This window comes from Vicia villosa, linkage group LG7 (assembly GCF_029867415.1).
Source record: "Vicia villosa cultivar HV-30 ecotype Madison, WI linkage group LG7, Vvil1.0, whole genome shotgun sequence".
Lineage (NCBI taxonomy): Eukaryota > Viridiplantae > Streptophyta > Magnoliopsida > Fabales > Fabaceae > Vicia > Vicia villosa.
Genome location: NC_081186.1, coordinates 43953726 through 43964107, shown reverse-complemented (window position 1 = coordinate 43964107; position 10382 = coordinate 43953726). Strand labels below are relative to the sequence as shown.

Below are 10382 nucleotides of genomic sequence, written 5' to 3'. Positions count from 1 at the left end.
GACTTAGTTGCGGACTAAGTGGAAAACCATTGTAATCCGTGCGATTAGTGGATTAAATCCTCAGTTGAGGTAAATCATCTCTGCGGGGGTGGACTGGAGTAGCTTCGTTAACAGCGAACCAGGATAAAAATAATTGTGCAATTTGTTTTTATCGTCCAAAGTTTAAAGTCACACTTATTCAATCCCCCCCTTTCTAAGTGTTTTTCTATCCTTCACATCTGTCCTTGTTCGGTTACACAGAATGTTTTGAAATTCAAATCCTCCCACCTGAATTCTCTTTCGATACGTGGCAACGTGATCTTTGACGAGGATGCCACGAAACACGCCAAGCTTCAGTACTCTTTGTATTTCGAGAAAATGCTTAAGTCCCAAAGACAATTTATCTCGATTCAGCTTCGATTTCCATCATCTTTACTTCAACTTAAATAACATCCTCGAACATGGCCATCAGGAGCAATTTATTCTCGGAAATGGCCATCAGAAGCCATTTTTCTTCGAACTCTAATTTCTTCAAAGAACATTTTCTTCAATCGAAATCTCCAGCTTACATCGATTATTACACTCTTTTCACAAATCCATTAAATTATATTTTCTATTTTGGAATAACCGCAAAGCAAACATAGACACCATTAGAAAAAGAGTAATGCTATTCTTACACCCATATTATACACCAATACTTACACCAAATACTGTTTTATCGTATTTATATGGTGAACAATGTTTTTTAAAATAAAATAATAATATTTATAAGAAATATTTTTTATTTTAAAAATTACGGACAACACTATTCATGTACGGACGTACATTAACCAACTTCATTACTGCATTAACCAAATTTTTACACTGCATTAACCAAGTTTGATGACTGTTAAAAATTATTTTTAATACTTGGATATTGCATTAACCAACTTCATTACTACATTAACCAAGTTTTTACACTACATTAACCAAGTTCAGTGACTGCTAAAAATTATTTTTAATACCTGGATGTTGCATTAACCAACTTCATTACTACATTAACCAAATTTGAGTAATGTTATTCTTACACCCATGAACAGTACTTTACAGTAGTCATCAAATTTGGTTAATGCAGAGTAAAAACTTGGTTAATACACTTGATCTTACCGAGCAAATCAGATGGCCAGCAACAATGAAAGCTTGAAGTTCCGAGCGGTTGAGAGGGGGAAAAAGGGTTGTACCTGCAAGGCACTCCGATGCTAAAGTAAGTATATGTTCCACAAGGTACAACAAAGTATGAGAATTTTGGGGTAAGAAATGATTACCTTGCCCTCTATCATGAGAGGGATATTTATAGGGTGCCCTTATGCGAACTTGGCTCCTCCTTCTAAGGCGGGGATTTAGGTGACGCGTGAGCTGACTTCTTACCGGGTACGAGTGTGCCTCGTGGTCGGTTGTCCTAGGCGTCTTCCCGGAGCGGTCTGGAGGAGGCTGCCACGGGTGGTCCAAAGCGCCTTGAGCCGAAGGTTGGATTGGCCCAAGTCGTTGCTTCTGCTCGTGGGAGCGACGACTTAGAGGTAGTTAATCCGGGGGATCTGCAGGGGACGCACGCCCAGGGCATCCGAGGGGATAGGCCTGAAGCTTCCTGGAGAGGAAGGGTTAGGCCGGGAGTCAGGAAGCGTATCGTTTTGGAGAAGTTAGTTGGGGGGCGTGTCGCATTTAATGCGAAATGATGGCTACCCTATACCTAGGCTGCTAGGGTTAATGATGGTCATGCCGTTTCACAATGTTGCACGTGTGGCGCATCTGACATCCTCAACAGCCTATAAATATCAGGGTTCGCCATTTTCCCCAAATTTTTCAAATTCCTTCACTTCGTTTTCTCTTATCTGCTGCCGACTGAGAGTTTAGCTGTGGTGGTCTTCTTCTTGTTCTTCATTTCATCCGTGAAAACCTTACTTGTAAGTTCGTTTTTGACTTTGTTTTATGGCTTTTCATGCTTTGATGTTTGTTAGGAATCGATTGCATGTGGTTAGGGTAGGTTTTTTAGGGATGAGTTTTGATGAAGATATAGGGTGAAACTATCGGTAGGTAGCAGAGATGGAGGATTTCTCCGTCGCTTACGGCGGTGTACGGTTGAGTTTTTTGCTTGAGGATATCGTTTAGCCTGTTGATGGCGGTTTGGGAGTATTGATCAACCGTGACTGAGTTTTTAGTGTTTTTCTAGGAGAATAAGACATTATGGTGTAGCGTGTGCCTTTGCCCCTTCCTTTGGCGCGTGTCTTCCTTTTGCTCGGATTCTGTTTTTCCGGATAGGGGCAAGGTCGCAGGTCGTTCGCTCCTTGGACCGTTGGTGCGCCCTTTCACTCTGAACGGTGGTAGAAGGGTGGATTTGATTTAATTGTCGAATTCACTGTTCTCCCCTGTGTTTCGGGTGAATATGGCCGAGGAAAGGCGTCCGACGGTATCGGGCTCGTCATCTTCTACTCCTCCGACTCGGCAGGAGACGCCCCGGTTGGCCTGGGTGCACCATGAAGTGCTCGACATCGAAAGTTATTTCGTGGAGGATGATTCGAATATCTTTACGGAGGTAAGGGAAGGATGGTTGGTTCTTATCCCGGCCGAGGAGGATCGCATTTGCGACGTGTATACTCCCGACCTGATCCCTATGTACGAGGTGGTCTTCCGGGAGATGGGATTTCGTGTTCCTTTTACTGAGTTCTAGGCGGGCGTTCTCAACCACTTGGAGGTGGCTCCCGGGCAGCTTCACCCCAACTCGATTGCCTTCATCCAAGCGTTCGAGCTGGTTTGTACACATCTGAAAATAGGGGCAACGATCCCTTTGTTCTTTTATATATTCTGTGTGCAGCGCACGGTGAGGGATGGTCCTTTCAGACGGGTATCCTTGAAACAATCTAAGAAGATATTTAAATCCTACTCCGATTCTTTGAAGAACTATAAGCCCCGCTTCTTCCTCATCCGTCCTCAGTCCCATGAGGCTCGAGATAGCGTCTTCGCTCGTGTGCCGACCTTGGATGTCCACGGTCGTCCGGTGCTTAACGACATTGGAGAGCCTGTTACCTCTCGTGGGCATAAGTTCAGGTTCTTTTGGTCTCGGGATCATTTTGAGTATGGGACCGACCAGTACATCACCAAGCTTGCAGACTTTGATGAGGATGTTCCGGGGGACTATATTGTTCTTCAAAAGTTCGTGCAAGGCCTTCCTTCGGTTGCTAAAGTGGATCGCTCGGGGATACCCGTCGTTGGTGAAGATGGGGAGATTGTTAGGGAGCCGGGAGTGATTAGTATAAAGGAACTTCTGGATGGGGGGACTGACGAGGGCGCATTTGCCTATATGGGTATCTGCCCCTCTCCTCTTTGCTTTGTTATTTTAACTTGTTATTTTGTTGTTGTAGCTTTTGGTAGTGGCCTTATAACGGACTGATCCTTATGTTTTTATTTTTCTTTGCAGAGTCGATGGATCGGGCGCGCCATGACCGGATGCTCAGACAGGCGAGCAAGGCCAAGGGGATTGTCAAGAAGAGTGCTGGCCCTAGGTTGGCTGCAGTCCAGAGGTCTCCGGCGACGGGCTCGGGCGCTTTCTTTTTTTCCCCAGCTGCCGCTGGTTCCCCTTTGCAGGCTTCTGACCAGGGCGAATCCTTGAGTCCGGTCACGGTGCTTCCTTCCCCTCTTCGTCAGCAGCCGGATCCGAACGCACTGATCCATCACAAATGGCAGAGGGTCGAGGCCGTGGATCTGACTCAAGAGGAGGCTGGCAATATCTTTACCATCCCTTCGTGCTTTCTTCAGCCCCGGTTCTTTGAGGGAGGGCCTTCTCTGACCATTCCTTGTGCGGAGTCTCTCCACATCGAAGGTTTGGAGCCTTCTGTTCGGCAAAGGTTTCTAGTGCAGGATGCTTCGGCTTTGGTTCGGATCCTTGAGCTGGCTACCCTCTATGTTCACTCAGCACCTCATTCTGCGGAAGCGGCGAGGCTGCTTGAGGAGACCGTTAAGGTGAAGACGGCTGCTCTTGCGGAACAGGACCAGACGCTGAAAGAGCATAGCGAGGAGTTAGCAACCGTGAAGGCACGTCTGATGGCGAAGGAGGATGCTCTAGCAGACGTGCAGGGTCAGTACACTTTGCTTTCTCGGACTCTGTATGGAGCGATATTGTCTTCCTCGGTGAAGGAGGCTTCTCTTCGTCAGTCCCAGGCCCCTGCTGAGGACGAGACGGAGGAAGAGAGGGCCCTCTTGACCTGGGCGGACTTGATTCAGTACATTCGAGTCTTGGGGGGTGATTGTGTTGCTGCTGCAGAGGACACTTATAATTCCACCGTGGCACAGCTCAAGTTGAAGAATCCTGGGGTGGAATTCGTGACCGAGGGTACCGGACCGTACCATCGCGTGGAGGGTGACCAAATTGTCTCTCCGGTCTTTGGGGAAGAGCCAGCGACTCAGAAAGCTGAGGAAGTTCAGATGGAGGAAGGTGCTTGAAGGTTTTTTATGTTTAAGTGTTTAAGTGTTGGGCCTGCGAGTCTTTTGTTTTGTACCGCTATTCCGGGGGGTATGCCCCTCGTTTTGATTTTGTAAGCATATTACCAACTCGGTCTCCGTGACCGTAGTTGGGCACATTTCCGGGCTTTTTGCCCGTTTTAATTAAAAGTACTTAGTTTTTTTTAACGCCTTTGTTCTTGCGCCTGTTTCCTCGAAGTTTGTGTGCATGCGTTCTGATTTCTTAAGTGGCATTTTGCCGCTTCCCAAAGTTCATTAATGGCTTGTTATTTCCCAAGGGCTACCGTTCCTTTTCCTTCTCTATAAAAGGAGGTCTCATGGGCATTTCTTTTTCATTTTTACGCAGGAATGGATGGTGCTAAGGGAGAAAATATTTCTTCAACCTCGAGCTCTCGCGGAGCAAAGAAGGTGAAAGAGAAGAAGAAGGTTTCGACCAGCTCTGCTTCTCGTTCTCAGGGGGCCCGGGGTCCGGATGCTCAGGCTCGGTCATCTGGCGTGAGGGTTGTGGTTGACGCTGATGGCTCTGAGACTGAGTGGGATGAAGATTGGTATCAGTATCTTCATTCGGAGGAATTTGCCCGTCGGGCGGAGTGAATCGTTTTTCTTTTTATTTGGTGTTTGTTTTGTAACTCTCGTGAATGATGAATAAAGTGCTGCTGTTGCGTTTTTCGTGTGTTTATCTGTTTTTTTATTTTTCTTATTAGGAAGATTTGCTCGACTGTAACGTATTGATCGCCAAGTGTGTGGAAATATGGTCGATTACCGGGGACATGTGCCTGGCAGGGGGTGAGTCTCGGATTTCGTTGTGCTGAGTTCCGAGGCTCATGGCGTGAACGGTGCCCTTGCGAGCGAGGTGTTCTGCCAACATGGTACTTGTTTACGACGGGAGTGCTCAATATTCGTGCCCCCCCCGAAGGACAAGGAGTCCGCTCGATTAAGAGAGCGGATTTCTGTCTTTTTGTTTTATTTCTTTAGGTGCTCAGTGTGTACCCGAGCCGCACCTGTGTTTTAACTGTAATATTGTTTGAGGTTTTCAGCGTTCCAAGGTCGAGCGATTTCTTCTCCTTGCAGGTTTTCCAGATAATACGCCACATTTCCGGTCTTTGCTCGGACACGATAGGGGCCTTCCCAGTTGGCGGCCAATTTTTCTTCTAGGGAGTCTTTGTGGTTTCTTTTGAGTATTAGGCTGTCTACCTCGAATTCCCGTTTAATGACCTTTGCATCGTGTCGTAGGGCAATTTTTTGCTTGAGCGAGGCTTCGCGGAGTGCGGCTCTCGTCCGGATTTCTTCGACCAGGTCGAGCTCTTCTCTGAATGCCTCGAGGTTGTCCTCTGTTTCTAGGGGCTCCTCAGTGCGTCTGGTGGGCACATGCACTTCGACGGGGATGACGGCCTCCGTTCCATATGTAAGTCGGAAAGGGGTCTACCCGGTGGTGGAATGTAGGGTGGTGCGATAGGCCCAGAGGACGCTGTGTAGTTCTTCAACCCAACCTTTTTTGATTTCGTCTAGTCTTCTTCTAAGGCCCCTCAGGATCACTCTGTTGGCGGCCTCGGCTTGCCCGTTCGTCTAGGGGTGTTCAACCGACGCGAAGTGTTGTTTGGTTCCTAATTTTGTGACGAACTCTTGAAATCGCCCGTCAGTGAACTGGGTACCATTGTCGGTGATAATGGCTAGAGGTACGCCGAACCGGGCGAGGATGTTTCTTTTGTAGAAACGGAGCACGTTCAGAGACATGATCTTGGCCAATGGTTCGGCTTCGATCCATTTGGTGAAGTAATCGACCGCGACTATGAGGTATTTGTTTTGATTGCTCCCGGTTACGAATGGACCAAGGAGGTCCATGTCCCACCAAGCGAATGGCCAGGGGGACAATAGAGATTTGAGCTCGTTGGGCGGCACGAGGTGCATGTCCCCGAAGCGTTGGCATTTGTCGCATTTTTTCACATATTCTTTGGCGTCGTGCTACATGGTGGGCCAATAGTATCCGGCCCAGAGTGCTTTTCGAGTGAGGGATCTTCCTCCTATGTGTTGGGAGTTGATTCCTTCGTGTATTTCCCGGAGTATGTGGGGGATCGTGCTCTCGTCAATGCATTTGAGGAGGGGTATAGAAAATCTTCGTCTGTAGAGTCGATTTTCGATCAAGACGTAGGAGCAGGCTCTCCTCCGGACTGTGGAGGCCTCTTTGGGATCGTCGGGCAGAAGGTCGCTTGTTAAGTAGTTGTATACGGGGGTCATCCAGCAGGACGCGTCTCCGATTGCATTTACGAGCGTTAGCCCGGTCGAGGATCCAGTGCTAGGTTTTGGTAGTATTTCCTGGATCACGGATTTGTTGCCCCCCTTCTTCCTAGTACTGGCTAGTTTTGACAGGACATCCGGTCTAGAATTGTGTTCTCTCGGGATATGTTTTACTTTGGCACTTCTGAATCGGGCCAGTCTTCCACGCACGAGGGTTAAGTATTCGGCGAGGGTCTCGCTTTTGACCTGATACTCGCCCGAGATGTGGGACGCGAAAAGTTGAGAGTCAGTGAATACCTCGATTTCCTCGGCCTCTAGGTCGTTTGCAAGGCGCAATCCGGCGAGCAGAGCTTCGTATTCGGCCTGATTGTTGGATGTTAGGAATGAGAGGGAGAGGGATACCTCTATGAGAGTTCCCTCCCCGTTTTCTAGGATAATACCTGCCCCGCTCCCGGATGAGCTTGATGCCCCGTCCACGTACAGGGTCCATTTCTGGGCATTGTTGTTTGTTGTCTCGGGGAAGGCCATTTCGGCCACAAAGTCTGCTAGGACATGTGCTTTGAGGGCCTTTCTCCCATCGTACTTTATGTCAAACTCTACGAGTTCTAGCGACCAGCGGAGCATCCTCCCGGCCATGTCTGGACGTGCTAGCAATTGTTTTATGGGTTGCTCGGTTCGCACGATTACAATGTGGGCCAGGAAGTAGTGTCTGAGTCTTCTTGCTGCGGTCACTAGTGCGAGCCCGACTTTTTCGATCTATTGGTATCTGACTTCGGGTCCTTGGAGCGCTTTGCTCGTGAAGTAAATGGGTCTCTGGCCCTCCGGGGTTTCTCGTACTAAAGCTGCACTGACGGCCTCGGCGGCCACGGCGAGGTAGAGATACAAGGTCTCTCCAGCTTTGGGTCGGGATAAGACTGGTGGGCTCGAGAGAGCCTGCTTGAGATGGGAGAGCGCGCGCTCGCATTCCTCCGTCCATTCGAAGGCGGTTTCCTTTCGTAGGAGTTTAAATAGGGGCAGGGCATGCTGAGCGGATTTGGCCACGAACCTTGACAAAGACGTGAGCATGCCGTTTAGCGTTTGGATTGTTTTTTTCGAGTTCGGAGTGGGTAGGTCCGAGAAGGCCATGTATTTGTCTGGATTTGCCTCGATTCCCCTTTCGGTCAGGTAGAAACCGAGGAATTTTCCTGCTCGGACGCCGAAAGTGCATTTCTCGGGGTTGAACCACATTTTGCATTTTCGGGCTTGCTCGAAGAATTTTTTGAGATGGGCGGCATGATCGGTTTCCCTTTGGGATTTGACTATCATGTCGTCCATATAGACTTCGAGCATATCGCCAATTTCGGCCTGAAATACTTTGTTCATCATGCGTTGATATGTTGCGTCGGCGTTCTTTAGACCGAAGGGCATTACGTTGTAGTAATAGTTGCCCTATTCGGTCATGAAGGCCGTGTATTTCTTGTCAGTTTTAGACATGGGTATTTGGTTATACCCGGAATATGCATCCATAAACGATAGTAATTAAAACCGGCGGAATTATCAACTAGTTTGTCTATATTGGGCAGAGGATAAGCATCTTTTGGGCAAGCCCTATTAAGATCAGTGTAGTCAATGCTCATGCGCCACTTTCCATTTGATTTTTTAACAAGTACAACGTTGGAGAGCCAAGTGGTGTATTTGGCCTCCGATATAAATTTGGCCTCTAAGAGGTCTATTACAGCTAGTTCGGCCGCGGCCGTTTTCTCTGGTGATTGATTTCTCCTCCTCTAGGCGACGGCCTTGCAAGCGGGGTCGATGGTCAGGTGATGGCAGGCCACCTCTGGGTCGAGTCCGGGCATCTCGGCTGCGTTTCAGGCGAACAGGTCAGCGTTCTCGCGGAGGCAAGCTTTGAGTTGTATTTTGGCGAGTTCCGGTAGGTCTGCTCCGATCTTGACTCCTCTGGTCGGATCTTCCCCGAGGGCTACGAGCTCGAAATCTCCGTCTGGAATTGGCCAGAGGCCCTCCTCAGATGTCCCCGAGTGGGTGCCCTGCTCGGGTTCTTTAAGGAAGCGGCTGTCTAGGTCGACAGTGTCGATGTGCGGGATTGGTAGGTTGGGCTCGGGGATGGCGATGGTCGCTGCATTGTCTTGAGTGTCTGTTTCTATCGAACTTAGGCATTTGACGGAGGCTTCGAAGCACCTTCTGGCTACTTTGATGTCGCCGTTGAGTGTCGTGACATGTCCTTTTATTGTGTAGTACTTGAGTTTGAGATGCACGGTCGAGGGGACCGCGATCAGTTCGTCCAGGGTCGGGCGTCCTAGGATGCACTGGTAGATCGAAGGGCAGTCGATGACCAGGAATTGGACTTTGATGGCCCTGGCGGTTTCCGCCGATCCGATGGAAACGATGAGCTTGACGAACCCCCATGGTTTCGTCACGGTGCCGTTGAAGCCTTGTAGGTCTGATCCCACATAGGGGGTAAGGTGGTTGTCGTTGAGTTGAAGTGTTTTCAACAGTTGGGAGTACATGATGTCCACCGAACTCCCTTGATCGACTAGGATGCATCGCACGTCAAAATTGGCCATCTGAGCCCGAATGAGGAGGGGGATGGTCGCGTTGGGCGCTCCACCGAGCAGTTCCTCTTTGTAGAAAGATATAGAGGATGGGCTGCCTATCGCTTGGTGGAGAGCAGCGGCTTTGCTCGAACTGGTTGAGAGTAGCTTGTCGAATTCTGGTTTTACGGATCCGACGGTGAGTTTGCTGAATCCCCCGCCGGATATGACCATGGCGGAGGGGAACATTTCCCATGAGCTGTGAGGAGAGGGGGCGTTCGCCGATTTGACCCAATCGGGGAGGTAAAAGTCTTCCGGCCTGGTGATGCTCGTGGCTACTTGCATGGCGGGCGTATCCTCCGTCGGCTTTTCCTCGGTGATCGGTTTGGCTTCTTTGGCGGCCTCTTGCTTCTTCGCGTATTGCTTGAGGTGTCCCTCCCGGATTAATATTTCTATGGCATCCTTTAGGTGGATGCAGTCCTCAGTGTTATGCCCATGGTCTTTGTGGAATCGGCAGAACTTCGATTTATCCATCTTCGGTCGCGCAGGCATGGTCTTAGGGAAGCATACCTTGCCCGTCTGAAATTCGGCGTTCGCGCATTCATTTAAGATGCGTTCCCTCGAAGCATTGAGCGGGGTGTACTCTCGGAACTTCCCGGCTGGGGCCTTATAGTCCTTGGGATCTCGGCCCTTGTCGTCTTTCTTTTTGTCCGTTCCCCGACGGAAATCGTCTTGGCGACCATTTTTACTGCTTTCTTCCTGCCTGGAGTTACGTATTGCATGAGCGGCCTCCTTTTCCTCATATTGTATGTATGCCTGGGCTTTGAGGAAGAACTCGTCCAGAGTGGCCGGTGTTTCGATCCCGGCGGCTTTGGCGAAGTCTGAGCGTGGTCGGAGGCCTCGCTCGAGCAAGAATTTCTTCATATGGGCAGTTGTGGATACCTACACGGCTTCCTTGTTGAATCTTTCTATGTAATCCCGTAGGGACTCGTCTTTTCCTTGGATGATGGCTTCAAAGGAGGCTTCTGACTTGGGGTGTCTTCGGGAGGACGTGAAGTGTCTGGAAAAAAGTTTTCCGAGCACCTTCCATGAGGTGATGGACTCATCGGGCAAACTCTTATACCAAGTCATGGCTCCTTTGCGCAGGGT

The 10382-nt window shown here is 49.3% G+C and overlaps 1 protein-coding gene across 1 annotated transcript; it reads right to left on the bottom strand.

Annotated features, from left to right (window-relative positions):
* Nucleotides 1-8552: 8552 nt before the first annotated feature.
* LOC131618954 (uncharacterized) lies at nucleotides 8553-10157 on the bottom strand. The gene has a single exon (XM_058890102.1). It carries the CDS (start codon nucleotides 10155-10157, stop codon nucleotides 8553-8555), a length of 1605 nt encoding a protein of 534 aa, XP_058746085.1.
* Between the last annotated feature and the right edge of the window lie 225 nt (nucleotides 10158-10382).